Raw genomic sequence first — 27,692 nt, 5'->3', positions numbered from 1 at the left:
TGGACCCGAGTCTAATCAGATCCATCATAAGAAAAACCATACCCAGACCCGATAAGAACTACATGAATCATATCTGGGCCATACCCGGTAAAGCAATATTTTTTATCATTTTTATATTGAAAAATTGTGGGTCTTAATCAGAACTCGGGTCAGGCCTGAGTCTAGTATAAAATTTCACAAACTATACCCGAGTCCATGTATTAACCGGACTTTTGGGTCCAGACCTGGGTCTTCTTATTTATCACCATACCCAGACCCTATAGGGTTTGATATGGGTCTGTTCCGGGTAATCGCGACCCGTTGACACCCCTAACCACAACCTTGTGCTTGCTACAATTGGCTTGTATACGATTTGACTTGGTAGCCTGTACTTGTGAGAGTTTCTGCAACATGGCTTAAATATAAAGCCAGCATACATGCAGTATAAGCACCATCTTCATTATCAAGCGTCTATAGTTCAGTCTGAATGGTTACATGGGTGATGCTATACTCTCTTTGCATATAAGCAATCACATTGTTGAGAACAAAGTCAGCATCAGCCTCTGGTTTTATCTTTACATGGCACGACATGAGGATCTTGCCAACAGTGATGGCCCATATGTGCAACTCATGCACAGCCACCACCTCCTCCATCTCACACAGCCCTCTCTCCACCTTCCCTGCATCGATCTCCCTCGGCGTGCTCTCCATCAGCACATCCAGTATGCTCCTCAGCATTCGAACCGTCGTCACCAATACGATCATCGAGAATAAGAGAGTGCAGATCAAATCTATGATCTTCCATTCGGGCTTGCGCCATATGATGGCACCTCCGATTATCACCCCAATGCTCTGAATTGAGTCCCCAAGAACATGAAGATATGCACTTTGAACATTGATGTTCCTCTTTTTCTTCTTCGCCTTCGTCGTTTCTAATTCCTTAGTATCAACATCTTCTGCTTCTTGCTTGTGGTCATGATGATGATCTCCCTCATGCTCAGAGTGATGATGATCATGCTCTTCATCACGATCGTGTTCATGCTTCCCATGACCATGATCATGGCCCAACAAGAGAGCCATGATAAGATTCACGACCAAACCAGAGGCAGCAATAATGAACATCAATAAGCCATGAACCTCCCCATTGCCATGTATGATTCTGTTAATGGCCTTGTAAACCAATATGCCAGTAATGAGCCAAATCAGTTGTATGGAGACCAGGGTCCCCAGTATCTCAACCCTGAAGAAGCCGTAGCTCCTGCGTGGCGTGGCCTCCCAACTGGAAGCCCACAGGGAGAAGAGCGAGATGCCGAAGGCGACGATGTCGACCAAGAGGTGCGCGGCATCGGTGAGGATGGCGAGGCTGTTGGCCTTCATGCCTCCAACGACTTCTCCGGCCATGAAGATGAGGCAGAGGATCATGGCCAGACACAGCTTCTTCATGGAGGATGACCTCTCTTGGGCTTGCTTGGTGCGGCTGCCGGAGTCGGAGAAGCCGCACCGTGCGCCACCACAGGCCTTGCTTGCATCCTGTTCTTGAACTGACCTGATGGGCAACTCTCTGGAGATCTCGACTATGTGGGTTTGGCAGGATTTTGGTGATTCCATTCTGTTGTGTAAAGCATCCTTGGAGAGAGAGAGAGAGATTATGGCAAGAAAATTCACTTTTGTATTATGGTAGAAGTTTTATGTAAAAAGAGGAAGGAGAGATTGGAGTATAAAAACAAAACAGATCATATTCTATCACATATGAATTATGATTTATGATGCAAATTTGATGGCTCATGAGAAACTTGAACTACTATGAGATTATCTATGAGAAAACAAAAAATTCAAGAAGATTGCTGAAAATAATGAAAAATTATAAGAAATTAACCGAAAACAAGAAATAATGGAAATGAGTTAAACAGATATCAATTCTGCTTTTCAATCTTCACCCTACAAAAAACTCACAACAAGTATTTATAGCATGAAAGGAAACCCTAACTCGAGAGTAGATCTTGGATAAGATTCGAATAAGAAAACAAACTCAAAAATAAAACCCAAATCCTGAATACTAACTACGGATCCAATTGGATCCTGGATCCCAATCCCATCACCCTTTGTTCTTGTTCTTGTTCTTGTTTGTTTGAATTGGATATGATCTTGGATCCACGATAGCATCATCCTCCTTGGGTTGGGAAAGATTTGTCTCGAACAAATCGCAGGTGATGGTATCATCGCTTCCAAGCATGAGACCACATAATAGATCATATCCATGAAAATATATTGTTTATTCCTCGTGCTCTGCATCCTTGCCTTTCTCTGCATCCTCGACATCAAGTTCTTCATGCTCAACCAACTGGACCTACTTATGGGTCATCAAAGATTGGGCTAAAAAGTGCCTAACTCCATCACATCGAAAGTGTTTCTACCCATTCTCAGCTTATCACATATGAGATCTGTACGCGGGTCCTAAATCCTCATGACGAGGTGTCTATTTAGAGCCCTTCTGAGTGGCAGCCTTAGCATTATGTTGGTCCAAATTCGCTCCTCGGGTTAGGACAATGTCCTTGGATCAAGAGGACGACAATGCTCACAAATTGTTCTTAATTAGCCCTGAGCTTTTCCTTGATAGACATTGCATGATGGGTTGCTTGATCCACATTTGAAACCACAAGATAAATCATTTCATCATAGATGACAGAACGAAGGCTAGTAATATACATGGCGACTTGATCTTCAATCTCATTTTTTAAAGAAGAATAAGATTCAATAATTAGTAGCAAGAAAGAGATGACAAAGAGTCATCTGACTAATGAAATATTAGAAGCTTTCAAATTATAGTATTCAATATCATACAGGTTGAGCGACCTCCAAGACACACCAAAGACCCTATTTCGTTGGTGGCCTATCCATGAGAGATATGAATCCTTTCGCTTCACAACATAAAATAGGTCTAATTGGATAAACAACATAATTGACTTGGCAGGTTTCTTCTTTCCCCCTAAAAATTATATTGTTTCTTTCTTCCCAAACTCTCCACCAAGCATATATAAACCACCACCTCCAGATTTTCTTCCACTTGCATGGGAACTTAGTCATCGTAGGCCTAGTTATCAATTGCCTGAAGCAAGGGAACTGAATTGACTCCATTTTAGTTCCTTGATGTCGAATCCGCAAATTCAGGTGATGAAATTTTGTAGTGCACTTGGCCACGAACTTCGAACCCTTTGGCCCTCAAGGACCTAATGCAGATCGTTCCACCATAGAAGCACTAGTCCTCATAGGCGAGTTGCTGCAATCTCTAACCACTGGTGATCTAGAACATGCTAAGAAGAGAAGTACACATCAATCACCATCTTTCAATCCAAGAAAGTGTCAACATCAAGTTAACCTGCATACTCAGGGAACAGTTTGGCCCCGAAAATACCCATTCGCTTAGTCATACATCCCTGGTAACGCATGACTGGTCTTGGAGGATGATCGTTTCAAAAATCTGCATCATCGTCAGGATCCAAAACTGATATAGCCGATCACCTCAAATTGCATGTCTAGAAGATGGACTTCTGGTAAACGACTATGATGGACATCTGGCTGCCTCTCATCTCAACATGGTTCGAAGTCCATGGCCGAGTACACTACAAAATTTAAGTATGTTCCCTAATACATTAATCAGTTTAGGCTTTTATTTTATATTTTTCAGCTTATTTTCATTATTTTTTATTTTTTATTAATTTCTTATAATTTCTCATTATTTTTCAGCAATTTCCTTGATTTCTTGTAATTTCCTATTTTCTCTTAAATAATCTCATAGTGGTTCATGTTTCTCATAAATCATATAATCCAATTTACATCAATTTGGTATCAGAGTGAGGGATCGTCATCTCAATTTCATTCAAGAGATGATCTTGTCATTTCATCAGTTACAAAGCATTCAATCCAAGGATCACAATCGACAACACCATGTGTCAGTTAGATTCTTTATGGTCTCAACAAATGGGGGATATAAGAAAACAAATCATGATGATTGTGCAAGCTAGCGAAGAACGATGAAATAAGGCGAATCAAAGATTTGTGATGATTTTCAAAGAATATATGTGGCGTTCAGGTTGGCAAAATAGCTATACCCAGAGGAGCCTGTTGGGTCCAGCCCTATCCCTAATTAATGGTGTGGGGAAGTGGAATAGCCACCCACTTCTCATTAATGCAGGAGAAGTTGAAGGGTCAGCCCTATCCCCTCATTAATGATGTGGGGAAGTGAAATAGTCACCTAATTCCCATTACTGCAGGAAGTTGAAGGGTTAAAACCCCTTCGGTTTCTGGAATGAGTCTAGAAGACTCTCTGCCATCTATAAATAGGGGTGCAGAGGCTGTGTGCTGGAAGGAGAAGGGTAGAGTGGCTGTGTGCAGCATGCAGAGAGAGAAGAAATAAGAGAGAAAAAGTAGAAAGAAGAAAAGGAAGGAAGAAGGTTCGTCACCACGCATTGATCCTCAGAGAGAGGTGTTGGTTGTGGTGTGTGCTTTGACTCGGGTTGTGCACCTGAGAGGTAATCTTGTATTCATTTCTTCCTGTGATTTCTTTGTTGTTATTATCTTTAGCTTTGGGCAAACTATTGGACGTTGTACTCTCTACATTGTACTCTCTACTTTCATTATAGTGGATTATTCTCTCCGTGCCCCGTGGATGTAGGTCGTGTTGACCGAACCACGTAAACCCTTGTGTTGTGATTTGATTGTGCCTTTGTTAGATCCTATATTGCTTTCACATATTTTTTGTTATCTTAATTTCTCTACAAGTGGTATCAGAGCAGGTTCGTGGAAAATCATGTCTTCTAAGTCAGTTAGCTCTAAGTTTGAGGTGGAGAGGTTTGATGGCAAAGGAAACTTTTCCTTATGGCAAAGAAGGGTGAAAGCTCTACTTGCACGGCAAGGGTTGTACAAGGCTCTTGTCGGGAAGACGAATAAGCCAGAAAGCATGACCGATGATGAATGAGATGATCTTGACTTGAGAGCTGCTGGTGTGATTGAGTTGTATCTATCAGATAAAGTCATGTGTAACGTGATGGAAGAGAGGACAGCAGCGAGATTGTGGTTGCGGCTAGAGAGCCTCTATATGACCAAGAACTTGTCCAACAAGTTACACCTCAAGAAACAACTTTATAGTCTTCGTATGAAGGAAGGTACTCTCATTCTTGACCATCTTAGTGTGTTTAATAAGATTATTGCTGGTCTGTTTAGTCTGGATGTTAAACTTGAAGATGATGATAAAGCTTTGTTGTTACTAACCTCATTGTCACCATCTTATGACAACCATAATTTATGGAAAAGAAACATTGGATATGGAAGAGGTCACAGGTACACTCATTTCCAATGAAATTAGGAGAAGACCATCACCGAATGAGGATTCTGGTGAAAGATTGATGGTGAGTTCATCTAAAGGCAGGGGTCGGTCAAAGGACAGGAAAAATGACTGCAGATATAGGAGCAAGTCCAGGTCAAGAAAGGACATCACTTGCTATAATTGTGGAAAGAAAGGGCACTTCCAGAATCAGTGCAAAGAGCCAAAGAAAAATCAGAAAAAAGGAAAAGAGACAGAATCATCAGAAACCAAAGAAGATACCACAACCACAATTGAAGGTGAGCTTGTGATTTTGTCTACTATTAATGATCCGTGTATCTGTGTATGTCAGGATACAGATTGGGTCATAGACACAGGAGCCTCGTACCATGCCACACCACAGAGAGAATATTTCAGTATATACAGGACCGGTAATTTTGGTGTTGTCCGAATGGGAAACACAGAAACGTCAGAAATTATAGGTATTGGAGATATTCATCTCCAGACCAGTCTTGGGTACATGTTGGTGCTCAAGGATGTCAGACATGTTTCAGACTTGAGGTTGAATTTTCTTTCAGTAGGAAAGCTTGATGAAGAGGGCAGAAGCAGTGTTTTTAGCCAAGGACAGTGGAAACTCAGCAGCCGGTCATTGGTTCAGGCCAGAGGAAAGAGATGTTGTACTCTTTACAAGATGCAAGGCAAGGTATGCAAGGGACAGTTGAATACAACTGAGAACTCTTCTATTGATTTGTGGCACAATCGATTAGGCCACATGAGTGAGAAGGGCTTGCAGATTCTTGCTAAGAGGGAGCAACTCCCAGAGTTAAAAGGTACACGTCTAAACCCGTGTGTTCATTGCTTAGCTGGTAAGCAACATAGAGTATCCTTTGTTAGAAATGTCTTTCATAGAAAATCTCACATTTTAGAGCGAGTTTATACTGATGTTTGTGGTCCTCTGAGAACAAAAACTGTTAATGGTTTTACTGATGTGAAAACTTTCAGTGGTGTACTTTATTTTGTTACTTTTATAGATGACTTATCCAGGAAGGTTTGGGCATACCCTCTGAAAACCAAGGATCAGGTTCTTGATGTATTCAAGCAATTCCATGCTATGGTTGAGAGAGAAACAGGAAAACAACTGAAATGCATCAGGTCAGATAATGGTGGCGAGTACACAGGTCCATTCCATGAATATTATAAAATTCATGGAATTCGACATGAGTTGACAGTTCTAGGTAGCCCACAACACAATGCAATTGCAGAAATGATGAATCGTACAATTGCAGAAAGAATCAGGTGTATGCTTGCACAGTCCAAGCTGCCAAAGAAATTCTGGGGCGAGGCCTTAAGGACAACAGTTGATGTGATCAACTTGTCTCATGCTCATGCCTTAGCAAATGATGTTGCAGATAGGGCATGGTCAGGAAAGGATGTGTCTTACAAGCACCTAAGGGTATTTGGATGCAGGACATTTGCACATATCCCCAAGGAGGAGAGGTCCAAGCTTGATGATAAGACGAGGCAATGCATTTTTCTGGGATATGGTGATGCCGAATTCGGCTACAGGCTATGGGATCCAGAGAAGCAGAAGGTATTCAGATCCAAAGACGTTGTATTCTTTGAAGACCAGACACTTGAAGATATCAAGAAAGAGGTGTCAATTCAGACTTCTGCAGGTGCATCTATCCACTTAGATCCAGTTACTCCTCCAGTGACATAAGTTGAAGGAAGAACAGTGCAGGAAGATGATGTAGAGGCGGATGTTGATTTACCTGCAGGCCATGTTGAGCTGAAAGAAGTTAGAGAACAACCTCTTCTAGAACCCCAACTGAGAAGATCTTTCAGAGAGTCACAACCTTCCAGAAAGTATTCTCCACATGAGTATGCGATGCTTACTGATGCAGGTGAACCAGAGAGTTACCAGGAAGCACAAGAGTGTGAGCAGAAAGAGCAATGGCTAATAACTATGCACGATGAGATGGATGCATTGCAGAAGAACCACACTTATGATTTGGTGGAACTACCAGAAGGCAGAAAGGCCTTGAAGAACAAGTGGGTTTTCAGGTTGAAGACTCAAGAACAATGTTCTCAACCAAAGTACAAAGCTAGATTGGTTGTGAAAGGCTTTGGTCAAAAGCAAGGTATTGACTTTGAAGAGATTTTCTCTCCTGTTGTTAAAATGTCTTCTATTCGTGTTGCTCTAGGTATTGTTGCTAGCCTGGACTTGGAGATTGAGCAGCTAGATGTGAAGACTGCTTTCCTCCATGGTGATTTGGAGGAGGAGATATACATGGAGCAACCAGAAGGCTTTAAAATCAAAGGTAAAGAAAATCTTGTATGCAGGTTGAAAAAGAGCTTGTATGGGCTGAAGCAAGCTCCAAGACAGTGGTACAAGAAATTTAATTCATTTATGGCTGAAAATGGATACAATAGATCGGCTGCAGATCATTGTGTCTACATAAAATGGTTCAGTGAAAATTTTATTATTCTCTTGTTATATGTTGATGATATGCTTATCCTTGGAAAAGATATGTCTATAATTGACATGCTTAAGAATGAACTGAGTAAGACCTTTGCAATGAAGGACATGGGGCCAGCAAAGGAAATATTGGGTATGCAGATCTCTCGTGATAGAAAAACCAAGAAGATATGGTTATCACAGGAGAAATACATCGAAAAGGTGTTGGACAGGTTCAGTATGAACAATGCAAAGCCAATTGGTCCTCATTTTGCAGGTCACTTTAAGCTGAACTCGGAGCAGAGTCCATCAAGTGACGAGGAGAAGGAGAAAATGAAGAAAGTTCCTTATGCTTCAGCAGTCGGAAGCTTGATGTACGTGATGGTATGTACGAGACCAGACATAGCATATGCAGTAGGTGTTGCTAGTAGATTCCTTGCAAATCCAGGAAAAGAGCATTGGACAACAGTAAAGTGGATCTTTAGATATCTTAGAGGGAGCTCCAATGTTTGTTTAAGCTTTGGTGGTGGATCACCTGTCTTGACAGGTTACACAGATGCAGATATGGCTGAAGATATTGATACGAGGAAGTCCACATCTGGTTTTGTACTCACTTTTGCAGGGAGAGTTGTGTCATGACAGTCAAAATTGCAAAGGTGTATTGCTTTGTCTACTACTGAGGCAGAGTACATTGCTCTTACAGAAGCTTACAAAGAGATGTTATGGATGAAAAGATTCTTGATGGAGTTGGGTTTTGAGCAAGACAAGTACTTGGTGTACTGCGACAGTCAGAGTGCCATTCATCTCGCCAAGAATCCGAGTTTTCACTCAAAGTCAAAGCATATAGATATCAGGTACCATTGGATCCGATATGTGTTTGAGAAAAATTTGCTTCATCTTGCAAAGATCTCCACAAATGATAATGGTGCAGATATGCTGACAAAGGCCTTACCGATGGAGAAACAAAATACATGTCAGCAATTGGTCGGTATGAACTTCAGTTGATTAGTTGAATTGGAGTATCCCCTTGGGCTGGAGGGGGAGATTGTTGGGTCCAGCCCTATCCCTAATTAATGGTGTGGGAAAGTGGAATAGCCACCCACTTCTCATTAATGCAGGAGAAGTTGAAGGGTCAGCCCTATCCCCTCATTAATGATGTGGAAAAGTGGAATAGCCACCTAACTCCCATTAATGCAGGAAGTTGAAGGGTTAAAACCCCTTCGGTTTCTGGAATGAGTCTAGAAGACTCTATGCCATCTATAAATAGGGGTGCAGAAGCTGTGTGCTGGAAGGAGAAGGGTAGAGTGGCTGTGTGCAGTGCAGAGAGAGAAGAACTAAGAGAGAGAGTAGAAAGAAGAAAAGGAAGGAAGAAGGTTCGTCACCACGCATTGATCCTCAGAGAGAGGTGTTGGTTGTGGTGTGGGCTTTGACTCGGGTTGTGCACCCGAGAGGTAATCTTGTATTCATTTCTTTCTGTGATTTCTTTGTTGTTATTATCTTTAGCTTTGGGCAAGCTATTGGACGTTATACTCTCTACATTGTATTCTCTACTTTCATTATAGTGGATTATTCTCTTCGTGCCCCGTGGATATAGGTCGTGTTGACCGAACCACGTAAACCCTTGTGTTGTGATTTGATTGTGCCTTTGTTAGATCCTATATTGCTTCCGCATATTTTTTGTTATCTTAATTTCTCTACAGAGCTACAATCATAATGATTCGAGGTCGGTTGATATTCAAAGTGTCGATGAATATTCTTCCTTGGAGATCAGCTATTGAACCCTTTTTTCCAAAGATATCCCTGATTTGAGTGGGCAGATGACCACCTAGGGTAGACCCCAGTCGGATCCCAACTCATTTAACCTTCAAGAAGGAGGACAAAACATTGAAATTCCTTTTGTCGACTAGCTTGGTAGACATAATCTCATAGTAGTAGGAAACCCTATTTCAGACCAAATCACAGCAATATGGAGTGCCCATAGTCATCCTCCACCAGGGACTGACCGGAGGGACCCTTAGACAGTCGCCAGAGCCATGTAACTGGTTGGTAGGGTGTAACCCAACGCGTCGGCTCCTTTGAGCAAGCCAAGTTCAATCTGGCCACTGAGGGAGTTGTCACAGATGAGTGAAATTCCACTAGATGGGGGGTGAATAGTGAAATATGATAAAGATCGATAAAATAAAATAATCAGGCAATAAGGCACAACACATAAAACACAGAATTTATACTGGTTCGGTCAGTACCCAGACCTACATCCAGTCCCCAAGCAAACCACTTGAGTTTCCCACTATAACATCCGAGTCACCGGATAAATAGTACAACACCCTCTTCCTCAGAGGTCTTCTTCTCTCAACAGAGAAGGACAACACCCTCTTTCACAGAGGTCTTCTTCTCTCAACAGAGAAGGGCAACACCCTCTTTCACAGAGGTCTACTTCTTTCAACAAAGAAGGAATACAGTGCATAACAGAAAGTTACAATACTTCCTATAGAACCTTCAGAAAGATATGAATGCACGAATGAAGGATTCTCAGAATGTTCTGTTTGTCACTCAGAGGATACTCTTTGTCAAAGAGCTGGACTTGACTTTTTCTCTTTTCTTTCTTTTCTCTTTCTCTTTCTTTTTCAAGGCTCTCTTTTCAAATAATGAATAGAATTTTTCTCGTTGTAAGCTCACACGTCTATTCCATTCTCCTCTCGAATCGTTTATTTGAGTGTGTTTATATAGAGCTAAAAAGTAGTCGTTACATTTTGAAATCGTAGCCTTTTTGAAATGTGAAATGTTATGTCATTTCAAAAACATCTTTTAGAGAAATTCGAGAATGCCTTTTTCCATAAAAGTAAAATGTATGGTACACTAGTCGTTGTAATATTTTAGGTAATACATATTTTATGTAAAAAGTCTATTTCTTACAATAGTACATTGAACGTTGGATTGTAGTTTTGTCTTTATTCTAATTAATGATTTGAGGTACATAAGTACTTCTTTACTTTAAATGAGTGTAAGTACAATGAGTGCTTTGAGATATATATTTGTATATAGTCATGTCAAGTGTTTTCTTTATGTTGTGTTTTTCAAAGTCTTCAGAGAGAATGAGGATTAAAAGAAAGTCGACATTCTTTGAGAATGATATTAACAAGGATTTCTTACAGGAGGTTTTTAATGCTTGTACAAAGAGAATGATGACTTCAAGTAAGTCGACATTCTATGGTTTTGTAAAAAGGTAACTAGAGTCCTTTCAAAAACATATTATATTTGTATTTCTTTGTGTAGCCGATTTTATGTTTTTGTCTTCTTCTTATATTAAAAACATTTCTTTAAAGAAGGTAACTAAAGTCTCTTCAAAAACATATTATATTTGTTTTTCTCTATGTAGCCGATTTCATGTTTTGTCTTTTTCCTACATTTCTTTTTCATGTTGTTTTGTATATAGTATAAGGTACAATTATTACATGACAAAATATCTTTTTCATAAAAGGTTGTAAGAAGGTACAATTATTAGTTTTCAAAAAAGGAGCTTTTTGAAATTATCGTATACTTTTATGATATAGTTTATATGCATGAGTATGTAATATGCAATATGCATGTTCCTGAAGGTTCTGTTACATATGACTCTAAAGAAGAAAAAAAATCTTCATCTTGAGGTAGCCGATATCTTCAGTTGAACTTTAGGAATGCATGGCTCATCAAGCTTTTTCTTCAAGGAGTATGATTGCACTAAAGTTGTACTTGAACAGGAAGTCAACATCCTTTTTGGGTGAGATATCCTTGCATCAAATACTCGTTAGATGTATGGCAAAACATATTCAGTCATAATATAACATTTTCAAGAGGATATTATCATATTATATAAAATCAAATACGACAGTGTATCATATTATGTGACATCAAAACAGAATTTCTCAACATTCTCCCCATTTTTTATGATGACAAAATATGCTCCCCCTGTCAAAAAGACATTATGCATAGAAATAATAATATGATAAAATATTGAAAAAAGTTTAAAGAGAGTATTTCTCCATTAATGGAGACAGGATTTCTCCCCCTTTGTCATGGACAAAAAGGAAGGGATCAGAGTAAGAGAGTTATTACAAATCAAAAGGAATTAAAAGTTATTACAGACCGAAAAAAAAGTTTATCCCGAAGGTGGAGGAGGTTGATGTGTTCGGTCGGCACGATTCTGCTGGTGAGCTTGACGAGTCTGCTACAACAGGGCTTGATTGCGAAGAATACGATCCTGAGAGCGTTGGACATCCATCAGAGCAGGGAAGTAATTGAAGGTGGATGTTGGATCTTCTTCATCAGAGCCGGGCATGTGCAGGGACCTTAGATAGAAGGTGGTAGCATCGAGGACCTGAGAGGGATGGAGGATGACTTCGTTGTGAAGGGGTACTTTGAAGTATTTGAGAATGGGAGTTATGAAACACCCGAAAAGAAGAGGCTTAAATTTCTGATAACGAATAAAAAGGTTGAAAAGAATGGAGGACCAGTTTATCGGAGTAGAAGAAAAAATTGCGTATATAAGAAGAGAGATTTTTCGTGGAACTAATCCCTTGCGGGGAAGCTTGGGATAGATGTTGTGGAGAAGAATCTGGGCAAGTAATTGAGCATGAGGTTGGAGATTCCTCATGTGTCAGGGAAGTTGGTAGCAGTTGGTACAGAGAAGAATTTTTCGAAGTACCGATCGTTCGATAGGTACTATGGTGTTGAGGTCGGTGCCGGTGGAAGGCAGATTTAGAATTCTACCTAGTAAGGAAGCATGAAAAAACATCAGCTTTCCTCGGACTTTACTGGTGATGGTAGTTTGTTCATGATCAGTGGAAAAGTTTGTATAGAAAAGTCGAACTAGTTCAGGATAGTAGGCAGCTTGAGATGAAGATCCTAGTAAATGTTTGAGTTCAGGGAGATAATTGTCTAAGTCAAATAGCATGAAGTCGTCGAAGTTAACCAATTTACCTTCATGAATGGGGCGAGAGCATAGTAAGTTGTAATCGTGAAACAGATCTGGATACCTTAGATCTGCTGCAGTAATCACATTGTTGGAGGAGGAAGAGGCCATTGCAAGAGTTTGTAAGAAAACAGGAGGACTAAGAAGGGCGAGTTTGAAGTAGGTAATAGTTTGTAGGATGATAGATGGATACGAGTGAAATTGGTGTGTGATGAACCAATCCATTAAATAGAGGAATGAAAATAATTTTGATAGGTTTTGAATGACATTGGAAGTGAGTGATTTTTAGAATTTAGTCAAATAAGGAAATTCGTGAGTAGTAAGTTAAGAGACTTGTGAATGACAAATCAAATCAATGTTTGAAGATAGTGTATTATATTGGGTTGAGAAGGGCATAGTTTTGAAATAATTAGTATATATATAGATTTTACTATGGGTGAGTTTATCGACTAGTGAGAGAAGCCATTAATAGAGTATGGGGTGTCATGTTGAACTAAAAAGAGTGAATGATTTTAAAAATAATGGCCTAATAAAACAAGCAACTTTTTACTTTATGTGAAAGTATTCTTAATTCGTGAATGGAGAGTTTAGAATAGGACAACCCATGGGGTATGAGTGAGGGGTAATAATAGTTTTTATTTAAGAAGTATATATATTGATAAGCGTGAAAGGAGAGTGAAAGACATAAAAAGATGATATGGATATGTAGAGAAAAGAGAAAGGTTATAAAGGACAACATTCACTTGATTTAGATATGACATAAAGTAGAGTTAGAATAAATAAAGTTTTGCTTGAAGACAAGATTTTTATGAATCTCGATTTAAGAGAGAGATATGAAATGAGAGAGAGACATGGTCACGGATGGAAGATCACGTCATATGAGATAAAAAATAAAAAGGGTGGTACTAGTAGTGCTAGAAACAATAGAGGACAAGTTGTCGACAAAGGAGAGTTTAAAATATTATTTCATAAATGATATGACAGGATGATAATAGATTATACTTAAGCTATGAAATAACCGATGATATAGTAAACGTTTTATGTGAAATATAACCACTTAAAAGGTGATAAAAAAATAATCACTTTGAATTTTTCATAAGAGGGATTAAGATTTTTGAGAAGAATATTGATAAAAGGTCATAAAAGGGAATATATCACATGAATATAATTAATTTTGAATAATAATTAAAGTCATGAGGAATATAATATCATGTTTGGAGGTCGGCTAGCTTATTGTATGAGAGGTTGCCACAAAAGACAAAAGATATAAAAGATGAAATGAACATGAGTGATGTGATCCAAGTCATGATGGTTTTTTACTTAAAGTAAATGGTTCTTATGGATATACGTAAAAGGAGATAGGACAAGAAGTCATTATGAGAGTGTACTTGAAAGATGACATGTTGAAAGACATAAAGAATGTGGTATGATGAATGAATTTCTATGAGTATTGTGAGTATACGAAAATATGAAAACATAGTTTGACTTTGAATAGTAAAACAAACAAAAAAATCGATAATAAGAAACTTTTAAAATAAGGTTTTACAAGTCACTTAGTTTGCAAATTCCTAGTTCTCTTCTAATACGTGTGAAGTCTTCATGTTTTAATGGTTTAGTGAATATGTCTGCTAACTGTTGATTAGTAGGTATAAATTCGAGTTTAATAATGTTGTTTAAGACTTGTTCTCTTAAGAAGTGATGTCTTATTTGAATGTGCTTAGTTTGTGAGTGTAAAATGGGATTTTTAGATAAGTTTATAGCACTAGTATTGTCACAGAAAATAGTTGTATTTTCAAAATTTAAACCAAAATCTTTTAAGGTTTGTTTCATCCAGATAACTTGTGTACAAGCTAGGCTAGCAGCAATGTATTCAGCTTCAGTGGTTGATAAGGATACACAATTTTGTTTCTTACTGAACCATGAAACTAGTGAGTGCCCTAGCATGTAACATGTTCCACTTGTGCTTTTTCTATCAGATTTACTTCCAGCAAAGTCAGTATCGCTGTATGAGATTAGATCAAATGTAGAGGATTTTGAATAGAATAATCCAAAATCAACTGTGTCTTTTAAATATCTCATTATTCTTTTTACAGCTTTAAGATGTGATTCTTTTGGATTTGACTGAAATCTAGCATACAAGCAAACACTGAACATAATATCTGGACGACTAGCAGTTAAATAAAGAAGTGATCCTATCATACCTCGGTATACCTTTGTATCAACAGACTTACCATCTTCATCTTTGTCCAAAATAGTAGTAGTGCTCATAGGAGTAGATTTTGAAGCAGTTGAGTTCATGTTGAACCTCTTCAGAAGTTCACGAGCATACTTAGATTGATTGATGAAAACTCCATCCTTGGTTTGCTTAATATGCAGTCCAAGAAAGTAGGTGAGTTCTCCCATCATACTCATTTCAAACTCTTTCTGCATGGACTTAGAAAATTCTTCACAAAGAGTGTTGTTAGATGATATCGTCTACATATATCTGAACAATTAGGGTATGATCATTCACTATTTTTACAAATAATGTAGAGTCTGCTTTGCCTATAGAAAAACTCGTTTTTAACAAGAAGGTTTTAAGTCTATCATACCAAGCACGAGGTGCTTGTTTTAAACCATACAAAGCACGTTTGAGTTTGAAAACATGATCTGGATATTGTTCATTTTCAAATCCTGGAGGTTGTTTTACATAAACTTCTTCATTTATAAAACCATTTAAAAAGGCACTTTTAACATCCATTTGATATAATTTGAAATCCATATAGCTTGCATATGCTAAAAACATTCTAATAGATTCAAGTCTAGCAACAGGAGCAACTGTTTCATCAAAATCAATACCTTCCTCCTGGTTGTATCCATGAGCTACTAGTCTGGCCTTGTTTCTTATAACATTACCTGTTTCGTCTAGCTTGTTTCTGAAGATCCATCTTGTCCCAATGATTGGATGATCCTCTGGTCTAGGTACAAGATCCCAAACTTCATTCCTTTGGAATTGATTCAGTTCTTCAGTCATGGCTAGCATCCAGAACTCATCGATGATGGCTTCATCAATCTTCTTTGGTTCAAGTTGAGAAATGAATGTCATATTTGCAATTCGTTCTAGCTGAGCTCTAGTTTGAACTCCCTTTGTCAGGTCTCCCAAAATCTGCTTTTGAGGATGATCTTTGATATCGACAAATGTTCTTTGATGATCATCTTCATTAGACTTAGCTGTGTTATCTAAAAATAAATCTGTACTTTCAATATCATCATCGTTAGTTTGCTTATGAACAGATTGATCAATAGATTCACATAAACTAACATGCATAGATTCTTCAATAGACTTAGAGTGCTTATTGAAAACCCTGTATGCTTTACTATGACTTGAATATCCTAAAAATATGCCTTCAATAGATTTAGCATCAAATTTATCTAGGCTATCTTTTGTGTTTAGGATAAAGCATTTACATCCAAAGACTTTGAAATAGTCTATTCTTGGAGTTCTGTCATAGAATAGTTCATAGGGAGTTTTATTTAATAAGGGTCTAATGAGAACTCTATTTGTTATGTAGCATGCAGTATTAACAGCTTCTGCCCAAAAAGATTTAGCAAGATTATTGTGTTGGAGCATAGTCCTGGCAGATTCCTGAAGGGTTCTTTCTTTCTACTACACCATTTTGAGGTGCAGCTCTAGGAAAGGCAAAGTTATGAGAAATTCCATGCAAGTTACAAAAATTTTCAAAAAGTTCATTTTCAAATTCTCCTCCATGGTCACTACGGATTTTAACAATAGAACAAGATTTTTTGTTTTGTAATTTTTTACATAGGATTTCAAATTGACAAAACGTGTCACTTTTGTTTTTCAAAAATATTACTCAAGTAAATCTTGAGTAGTCATCTACAATAACAAAAATGTATTTATTGTGATTATGACTAGCTACTCTAGAAGGACCAAAAAGATCCAGGTGGAGAAGCTCTAAAGGTCTTTTACTTGAAATGATATTTTTTGATTTGAAAGATGATTTTGACAATTTTACTAATTGACATGCATCACAAAAGTAATCCTTTTTAAAAGATATTTTGGGTAACCCACGTACTAACTTATTTTTAGTTAATTTAGACATGTACTTAGAATTTACATGACCCATTCTCATGTGCCATAAATGTTGAGAGTCATTATTAGCTATAAGGCAATGTTCTGTGATGTTTTCTAGGTGAAGTTCATATATATTATTCTTTCTTATACCTTTTAAGATGATGTTTTCGTTGGTGTCTGCTATGAGGCATGCATCATGATTAAAGCTAACATTATAACCTGTGTCACACATTTGACTGATACTTAGTAGGTTATGTTTTAAGCCTTTAACAAGGAGAACGTCTTTGATAAGAGGTTTATCTATGTTACCAATATTACCAATGCCAATTATCAAACCTTTGTTGTTATCTCCAAAGGTGACGGTTCCTCCTTCTTTATGATGAAGAACAGCAAAAAGGCCTGGATGTCCTGTCATGTGCTTTGAACATCCACTATCTAGTATCCATCTGTTCTTCTTGTTTGGAGCCTGCAAATCATTAAGTAAAATTTCTTTTTGGTACCCAATCGGGTCCCTTTTTGTTAGACTTTGGAACCCATATCCATTTGGATTTGGGTTTGTCTACAATCTTAGAGGAGTTAAAAAAATTAACATTATAATACTCCTTATTTGGTTCAGACGAATTTTTCACAAACGTGGTCTTTTGATTCATACAAGAAGGCTTGTTGAAATGAGAGTGGCCAATACCATTCTTGTAGAAAGAGACTTTCTGAGAGGATAAGAGTTTATTCAAGTTCTCTTTACCTTTAGTAAACTTGAAAACCGTTTTCATGAGGTTTTCAGTTTTACTTTTTAGCTCTGAAATTTCTACTTGCAGATTTTTAGTTTTGGAGCTAGTAGAAGAAATTTCAGACATAAGCATAAGGTTTTTCTTTTTCAACTCAGAATTTTCACTGCTGAGTTTTTCATTCTTTTGGGAAAGCTTTAGATTTTCAGATTTTAAATCTTTATTTTTGAAACTCAATTTTCTAGATTCTTCAAATAGTTCTTGAAAAGCATCTAGAAGTTCTTCAAAGGAAAAATTAGAGATTTCACTTACAGAACTTTCGTTTGCCATGAAGCACATATTTGCAGTTTCGGCTTCATCATCACTTGACTCTTCACTGCTGGATGGTTCTGAATCATCCCATTGAGCATGCAGAGCCTTTTTCTTAAAGAACCTCTTCTTAGGTTCCTCAGTCTTGGACTTTCTTTTGAGAAGGGGACAGTCACGTCTCAAGTGACATGGCTTGTTACACTGATAGCACATGGGATCTTCCTTAGGATCTTTTCTTTCCTTGTGTTTGTTTGGAAGCCGGTTCCTTCTCATGAAGCGCTGGAATTTTCTGGTTAGTAGCGCAATTTTGGTTTCTTTATCTGAGTCTTCATTCTCAGATAGAGATGGGAAAGCCAAGGTTTTCTTTATTGGTTGCTCTTCTTCCCTTCTTTCTTTCATGTGGACTTCATAGGCCATAAGATTGCCTATTAAGTCGTCCAAAGTAAGCTTAGATAAATCTTGAGCTTCTTCAATAGTTGTAGTCTTTTTCTCCCAATCAGTTGTGAGAGATCTCAAGATTTTCTTCACCTTTTAAGTCTGGGAATATGTTACACCCAGAGATTTCAGATCGTTGGTGATGTTGGTGAACCTGGTAAACATCTCTGTGATGGGTTCATCTTTGTTCATTTTGAACAACTCATATTTTCTAACAAGAGATGAGATTTTGACTTCTTTTACTTTGTTGGTTCCTTCATGAATAACTTCCAAAGAATGCCAAATATCATATGCAGATTCACATATAGATATTCTATTGAATTCGTTCTGATCAATGGCACAATATAAGGCATTTATAGCCTTTGCATTTAGGTTTGTCATTTTCTTTTCTTCATCAGACCATAAGCTATAGTCTGCGGATGGAGATGTGTATGGATGCTCAACAATTTTCCATACAGCAAAATCTATGGATTTGAGAAATATAGTCATTCTGCACTTCCAGTATCCATAGTTGGAGCCATTGAAGAAAGGTGGACGAGATGCGTGTTGACCTTCAATATCACGAGCATAGGAGGTAGATGTCATTTGTGCTGGAAGACTTGTTACGTCGAAACCAGCAAACCTGCTCTGATACCAAATGAAATTCCACTAGATGGGGGGTGAATAGTGAAATATGATAAAGATCGATAAAATAAAATAATCAGGCAATAAGGCACAACACATAAAACACAGAATTTATACTGGTTCGGTCAGTACCCAGACCTACATCCAGTCCCCAAGCAAACCACTTGAGTTTCCCACTATAACATCCGAGTCACCGGATAAATAGTACAACACCCTCTTCCTCAGAGGTCTTCTTCTCTCAACAGAGAAGGACAACACCCTCTTTCACAGAGGTCTTCTTCTCTCAACAGAGAAGGGCAACACCCTCTTTCACAGAGGTCTACTTCTTTCAACAAAGAAGGAATACAGTGCATAACAGAAAGTTACAATACTTCCTATAGAACCTTCAGAAAGATATGAATGCACGAATGAAGGATTCTCAGAATGTTCTGTTTGTCACTCAGAGGATACTCTTTGTCAAAGAGCTGGACTTGACTTTTTCTCTTTTCTTTCTTTTCTCTTTCTCTTTCTTTTTCAAGGCTCTCTTTTCAAATAATGAATAGAATTTTTCTCGTTGTAAGCTCACACGTCTATTCCATTCTCCTCTCGAATCGTTTATTTGAGTGTGTTTATATAGAGCTAAAAAGTAGTCGTTACATTTTGAAATCGTAGCCTTTTTTAAATGTGAAATGTTATGTCATTTCAAAAACATCTTTTAGAGAAATTCGAGAATGCCTTTTTCCATAAAAGTAAAATGTATGGTACACTAGTCGTTGTAATATTTTAGGTAATACATATTTTATGTAAAAAGTCTATTTCTTACAATAGTACATTGAACGTTGGATTGTAGTTTTGTCTTTATTCTAATTAATGATTTGAGGTACATAAGTACTTCTTTACTTTAAATGAGTGTAAGTACAATGAGTGCTTTGAGATATATATTTGTACATAGTCATGTCAAGTGTTTTCTTTATGTTGTGTTTTTCAAAGTCTTCAGAGAGAATGAGGACTAAAAGAAAGTCGACATTCTTTGAGAATGATATTAACAAGGATTTCTTACAGGAGGTTTTTAATGCTTGTACAAAGAGAATGATGACTTCAAGTAAGTCGACATTCTATGGTTTTGTAAAAAGGTAACTAGAGTCCTTTCAAAAACATATTATATTTGTATTTCTTTGTGTAGCCGATTTTATGTTTTTGTCTTCTTCTTATATTAAAAACATTTCTTTAAAGAAGGTAACTAAATTCTTTTCAAAAACATATTATATTTGTTTTTCTCTATGTAGCCGATTTCATGTTTTGTCTTTTTCCTACATTTCTTTTTCATGTTGTCTTGTATATAGTATAAGGTACAATTATTACATGACAAAATATCTTTTTCATAAAAGGTTGTAAGAAGGTACAATTATTAGTTTTAAAAAAAGGAGCTTTTTGAAATTATCGTATACTTTTATGATATAGTTTATATGCATGAGTATCTAATATGCAATATGCATGTTCCTGAAGGTTCTGTTACATATGACTCTAAAGAAGAAAAAAAATCTTCATCTTGAGGTAGCCGATATCTTCAGTTGAACTTTAGGAATGCATGGCTCATCAAGCTTTTTCTTCAAGGAGTATGATTGCACTAAAGTTGTACTTGAACAGGAAGTCTCCATCCTTTTTGGGTGAGATATCCTTGCATCAAATACTCGTTAGATGTATGGCAAAACATATTCAGTCATAATATAACATTTTCAAGAGGATATTATCATATTATATAAAATCAAATACGACAGTGTATCATATTATGTGACATCAAAACAGAGTTTCTCAACAATGAGAACCAGACCGATAGTCATTTGTCGGCTACGTTCGACCAGCTACTCCCTCCTTAGCCAGCCAAAAGAGCTTCCAGTGTTGTTGGGTTGCAACAGAGTGGGGGCAACCCTCCTATGCTTCCAACACTGGTGGGAGGCCACCCGATGTTACACCCAGCAAAACTGGTTCGGTTCAATGACAACCCTAATCATGGGTTTGAACCAATTTCAGGTCAAATCAAGTCTAATAACAACCAGTTCAAGATAATCCCAAGCTGGTTCAAGGGTTTATCTAACCAATTCCATGTCCTTTCAGACTAGTTCCTCTATCCAGAACCACTTCTCACTAATTTTGTACCTGAATCCAGCACCTCCTTACCCAAATTTAGTCAGGTTTGGTTTTTTTTTTATCAAATCCAAAACCAATTAAACCAAATCCAATTTACTCTCTTTGGCCTTTTATTTGATCCAAACCTAAATGTGAATGTCTTTAACTCAACTCATATTCTTAGCATATCATATCCATTTTGACCCAGGAGGCACATACTAAGACCTGATTCAATATAATTGGATCCATAAGTATTTGCAAATGAATCTTTCTACTTTGACACATATATTGCAAGTAGATCCATTTAGTATTGTGATGCACCAACTACCAAGGAGAAACATGGTTCATATGCTATCTCTATTTGGATCGTTGGCAAAAAGGATCTTGTCATTGCTAGTTTCTCTGGATCAATGCATCAATCCACACCCTCATCAATTTTGTGGTTCTTAGAAGTTGAGTGAAAATGAAAGAAATGAATGTGGATCATGCTCAAGGTTGAGTCTTTTTCCAACCCAAGGAGAATGATGTAGGAGTAGAGAAAGTTGCAACTTGGGTCCAAGAAATCCAATTGGATCTGGTTTTAGTTTAGGCTTTTATTTATATTTAGATTTTTTAATGTAATAGATCCATCTTGGATCCAAAATAGGCCTAGGGTTTATCACGTTTCCCTATAAATACTCATTATAGGGGTTTTTGAGCTGGAGGTTGACCAAATTATTGATTAATTTCTTTTATGAGTGGATTTACTTCATATTTTATGTTGCTTTCTTGTTCTCTTTCGAGTTTTGTTTGTAGGAGTAAGGTAACATAGAATTTCCTCGTAAATTGATCTTCTAGAATTTCCTCCAAATTGATTTCATAATGCCGAAATTCCTAATTTACATCAATTTATAACATTAGAGGATCTATGTAGATTGATCTTAGCCATCCAACTAATACATTAATTTAGATAGTTAGGATTGGTCCACATCCATGTGAGAATGTAGACCAATTTTGACAGCTAGTTGGACAGTTAGGATTGAATGTAGAATGGATCCCATCTTAAAAAAGACATTTGTATTGTACTAAAAACATTTAGCTAATGAGGGAGACAACAAAATTTGGTCACTAAAAGAATCCAGGCAATGAGAGGGACATGCAATGTGATTGCACACTTTTAGTGTGCTGCTGCACCTAATCACCCATAATCTCTTTGAAATACAGCTTATCAGCTGTGGGGCTCAACATCATATGATGGTGATCAAGTGCAACACACAGAAAGTGTGCAATCACATTGCACCCTCAGGAATCACACCTACCTCAATTGGGGTCTCCTTTATTATTCAATGGGAGAGAAAGAGAAGTTCATTCGAGTTCAGATCAGGTGATATGTCAAAACAAATGTTTTTGTGTTTTGAAATCATCATCGTACAAACACTATAGCTAAAAGTCTGAAACCGTCACTATAAGTAATAGTGACAGCTTAGTATCCGACACTATTACTTTGACAGCTTGGTCGGTCACTGATTCCTTGTTTGACCATCACTATAGGCCTATAAGTATGATCTTCAAGGGTACTAGTAACGAATCAGCCATCATGAATGTGTCTTATTGGTGACAGCTAGAGCCGTAACTAATTCTCAAAGGAACATTAAAAAAAATGAACATTTATAACAACTAAGACGTCACCAATACTCATTCAATTTAAGAAAAACATATATTACAATTTATAACACATTACAATTGTATCGGTTTCAATGGTAGAGGCAATACTATAATCACTCACAACTCCTTCCACACCCTTTCCCTAGAGAGATATCTTGGTTCTACCATTGCATTAAAAAAACAATAAAATGTGAGAAAAAATGTTTCAAACAACAAAAGAAACATTAAATGCACTTAGTCAACTATTCAAATAAAAAAAAATCCCTCTTCAAATGGATGGATGAGTTTTCTGTAAGCTATCATCAGTCATTATACTACGTTACTACAACTATTAAAATAAATTTTGCCTAAGTATGCTAAGCTCAAACAAAGTTACCATGGTTTCAGGTCACCCAAGTGCCCCTGTTGCTCACAAGTCATGGACTTTACAAGCAAACAAATATACCTGCCAATAGAGGTTGAAATATGTGTCAATTAAGTGAAATTGAATGGGAGCCATAAAAATCATCACACGTGGCAAGAATCCACATGCCTAACAAAATACCTCCTAACATGAAGGTTAGGCAACACACTAAATGCAACATGCTACATAGGAATAGAATGCACATACTGTCAGTGTTTACAGTAGTGTGATGCCCAAAGGAAGAACTCTATTTGCCAAACTTGACACTAATGATGAAAAGGCCATATAATCCCATACCAAATATCTACATGATAGTGCTAGCAAGGTAAACATTTATAACAAGAAAAATATAAGTCACACAAAGACATCAAAAGATAATATAAAGGTGATTTTATGCAAACAGAAAAATAAAACTGAAGCACCCAAAGCATGGATTGGATGCATAAGAAAGTGTTTCACAAATAGATGCATTTACCAATCCATAGAACAAATATAGATATAGTTCCACTGTCAGAAAATTGGTCAACAATGTAGTAGTGACAATCTTTTCAACATGTGCAACCTCACACTTATTTAATCCAACTCAATAATAGCTAAATATCACTTGTGGAATAAAAGACAATAACAATATAATTTATGAATTAGAGAACCAGGCAAACATGATCAACAGTGAAATAATTCTAGTGTGTGCACATTCTGCCCACTTTCTTATATTCGATTCCAATCAAAGTTTGTATTTTAATGAAGTTTTTTCTCAGCACTTATATAGTCTAATAATTTTGATCAAGTTCTTAGGTATCCCTATCTAGGGGCCTACTCCAAATGAGATAAGTCATTCAATTGGCACAATATGTGCATGAATAACTGAGAATAAGCAAGCGTAACTGAGTACAAAATATCCTAAGTAACCAAAGGAAAATCTCATTAAAAAAAGTAGACATCAATCAGCCAAACAAGATAGTTTTACCTCTATTACCATACACTTGTGGTGCCTCCTGTATGAAACTTCTATATTATGATCCAAAAGCACACAAGACCATCAACAAAAATTGTTTTTCTGATGGTGCTGAAAAACAGACAAGACTTGGTCTGTCCAGACCGAGATGTTGTGCCAAGAAAACAGACCCGGCTCAGTTTGTTCAGACTCGATCTGTACCATTACCAGACTAAGTCGATTGGCCTATCTATTCTGACTCGGTCTGGGCACACCCACACCCAGACCAAGTCAGTCTGGTTTGTTGCTGGCTCGGCTCGCTCTACCATTCTGTGCAGATCACCGAGTCTGGTTCGACCACTCGGGGTCGAGACAGAGAGTCAGAACTCTCTGCTATGCTCGCCTTCGACTACCACACGGTTGCCGGCCGCTGAGGCAACCCCCCCCCTCTTGCCTTCTACTACGAATGCGGCGACCCCGCCGATAATCCATGATTGGCAGCAACTGTCCGCCCTGACGTTCTTGTTTTTTTTTTTCAAAATTAATCGCTGTTGGCAGCGACTCTCCTCGCACCCTGCTCTTCTTCTCCTCTCCTCCTCTTCCCTCCCTTTTAGTTTCTCTCTTTAACAAAATCAACCGAGGAAGAGAGATGACCCATGGTTTTATAAGCCCCCCCATCCCGCCCCCCCCCCCCCCCCATAGGTGGGAGAGAGAGAGAGGGGTTTCTCTCTCTATTTGGGTGAGGTAGGGCCCCTTCCTCTCCCCTATTATCCATTTAATGGGAGAGAGAGAGAGGGGTCCTGCCCTCTCCTCTTCTTAACCGAACCAGGTGGGGGTTACGCCGACCTGGTAGGCGTTACACTGAGAACTTGATGCTTCCATCTGTAAAACTTGAGTGTTAGTGCAAGACAACCAAGAAACTTATGCGTGTATGTTTGTGTGCGTGTGCGCATTGCATATGAGAGAGAGAGAGAGAGAGAGACGAAAGAGAGAGAGAGAGAGAGAGAGAGAGAGAGAGATCATCCCGTTACAAATTGTTGGATGGTGAAAAATATTTGTGCATGTACAATTAGTTAAGAAGCATATTTGCATGAACTATCAGTGAGTGGCATTGGGGATCCTAACAGGATCTGAGTCCTATTCTGGTTTGAGTATCCGACTGCAAGATCCACAATTGAATCTGCCCAATTGGGTATGATAGCATGATCAAGTTGTTGGCTAATGGAACACAACTCCTAGTCAAGCCCGCACATGGTGTCAGACCAAGCACAGATCAGAGCCCTACTACATGGTGCAGCAGGCTTATGTGTTGCCATGAACCACTGGTGCTCATGGCCACATGTGAAAAGTGATGCCGCGAATTGCACACTTTCATAAAACCTCGCTGCAGAAGCGCTGCGAAACGAAATCAAATTAATGGCCATGCGCCAAACTGAAGCTAACTGCCATGGCCATGAAAAACTTGAAGCATAATTGCACATAAAATCAACACAGGAAAGACCTATACATCCATGTCAAGTGCACCAAAAGATAGTCAGGCAAACCCGGTTTGGGCTCGCGCCGACAACGATCAATCATTTCCATCGAAACCGCTGTAACTAACTTAACTGCCTCCATTGAATTTCAAATCTACAATTTCCCACAGGTACAGAAATCAGAAAACCAACCTGGTACAGGAGGAAAACTGAGCTCTCTGGTCCTGGCTCCTCAAAGCTTAGAACCTGTACTTATGAACTTTCAGCATGGTTCACATGGCTTGACTAATGTGATTAACTCAACAAAATTTCAATTAGGGAGATAAATATAATTACTACATCGTGACGTTTGCCATGAGGTATGCACCCCTCCGAAGTTATGTGGTGATTAGTCTACCTGTAATTCATTTAGAGCCAATGGAACATTTGTAGATCAAGCCACCAATAGTGTTGGTGCCGTGACAGCAGTTCCTTATAGCAGCATATCTGCATTGTACCCGCATTTTCGCAGGTAACATTCACTTCATTGGCCCATTGAATTTTAATTTAAATACGCTGATCAGCATGTACATAACTCTGCATTCGTTAAAGCTGGCGTGCAAAATGACGTTTTCACTTTTTTATTTATGGACTCAAAACTATGGATGTCACGACAGCGATCATTCAGCCAAGATGCATTCCACTATCTTGGGACAGAAATGCAGTGAACCACGAGACATGTATTTGGGCATGATTAATGACAAGCTCTCTCTCTCTCTCTCTCTCTCTCTCTCTCTCTCTCTCTCTCTCTCTCTCTCTCTTATTTATATATATATATATATAAATAAAGGGAAAAGGCATGGTGACAAAAGTTTAAAACGCAATTTCTCAGCATTGAATTTCTTGAGAGATTTTCAACTTAGGAATAGGATTCACGAACTCTGCAATAGTGTTGGTGCCGTGACATCTGTTCCTTATAGCAGCATATCTGCATTGTACCCGCATTTTTGCAGGTAACGGTCACTTCATTGGCCCATTGAATTTTAATTTAAATACGCTGATCAGCATGTACATAACTCTGCATTCGTTAAAACTGGCGTGCAAAATGACGTTTTCACTTTTTTATTTATGGACTCAAAACTATGGATGTCACGACAGCGAACATTCAGCAAAGATGAACTCCACTATCTTGGGACAGAAATGCAGTGAACCACGAGACATGTATTTGGGCATGATTAATGCACTGATTCTATATGGGTAAGGGGCTAGCTTCGAGGGCAAAAGCTTTGACGTAGCTAGTGGTTTTGGATCGTGTTTAAACCCAGATTAACGTCAGTAAACGGTGGCTTCAATTTCCCAGCATGTGTGTTCTTTGCGAAAAGGTAGTAGAAGACACGACTCACCTATTTTGGTTTTGCCCAGTAGTTCTAGATCAATTTTTTCAAACTTGGGGTGCACGGTCTGTTCAAACACGTTCGAGTTTTGTTATTCGGAACCTTTTGCTTGGTCACATGATTTTACGAAACAAAAAAAAATGGAGATTATTGTGACGGGTATGGTTGTTTTCAGCATGGTGGGTGATCTAGATTGAAAGAAACGATACCTTTTTTAGGAGCATCAAATTCGATTTTGAAAGGCTACGTCAGCGGGTTACGTCTGATGTGTATATGACTCTTAAATTACATAGTAGAGACGGGGGGTTGGATCTACTTGTACTTTGAACTGTGCGCAGTCACCATCTAGATGGTGGTTGTCTTACTCTTATGTTTCTCTCTCATCCAATATTTTGTTGGATGTATTTTGGGAAATGTTGAATGATGAATGCTCTCTCTCTCTCTCTCTCTCTCTCTATATATATATATATATATATATATATATATATATATATATATATATATATATATATATATATTGGTTACTAATGAAGGTAAGGAGGAACTAATGACTAGAAATCACTTTTTTCTTCATTTTTTTGTAGATCAAATGTTATGGATGTGATCTACAGGATGGTTTGTTTAGTAGGATACTTATTTTGAATTATGTGATTATGACGAGTAATTAGGTTTTTAAATGAGTCAAAAAATCAACAGCATTGAGGCCTTCAATGCACCAAAATTTAATAATTTCAAAAGATCACATTTTTACATCTGAAAAGCATGCCAAGGCTTGATCCTTAGCAAACAAACCATAATGAACACCTCTATTTGGTTAGATTGAATCGATACAACTTGCACCCATGATTTCTAACTCATTAGTTCCTTACCTTTTCCCATGGTAA

General features: G+C 37.9%; 1 protein-coding gene across 2 annotated transcripts; it reads right to left on the bottom strand.

Moving 5' to 3' along the window:
* Positions 1-444: 444 nt before the first annotated feature.
* LOC149837074 (metal tolerance protein A1-like) lies at positions 445-25,851 on the bottom strand. 2 transcript variants are annotated; one of them, XM_090005801.1, is made up of 4 exons: positions 25,772-25,851; positions 25,628-25,681; positions 23,000-23,068; positions 445-1,605 (listed from the first exon to the last, which is right to left on the bottom strand). In XM_090005801.1, the coding sequence occupies exons 3-4, from the start codon at positions 23,000-23,002 to the stop codon at positions 451-453; spliced, it is 1,158 nt and encodes a 385-aa protein (XP_089861927.1). In that variant the 5' UTR covers positions 23,003-23,068; positions 25,628-25,681; positions 25,772-25,851; the 3' UTR covers positions 445-450. The 2 variants fall into 2 exon arrangements, with proteins under 2 accessions (XP_089861927.1, XP_089861926.1); XM_090005800.1 differs by lacking the exon at positions 25,772-25,851 and having other exon boundaries at positions 25,628-25,717.
* Positions 25,852-27,692: the final 1,841 nt, after the last annotated feature.

This window comes from Nuphar pumila, chromosome 5, assembly GCF_984573655.1.
Source record: "Nuphar pumila chromosome 5, dmNupPumi1.hap1.1, whole genome shotgun sequence".
In the NCBI taxonomy this organism is placed as follows: domain Eukaryota; kingdom Viridiplantae; phylum Streptophyta; class Magnoliopsida; order Nymphaeales; family Nymphaeaceae; genus Nuphar; species Nuphar pumila.
The sequence above is the reverse complement of the archived record's forward strand: the minus strand, read 5'-3'. Positions and strand labels throughout refer to the sequence as shown.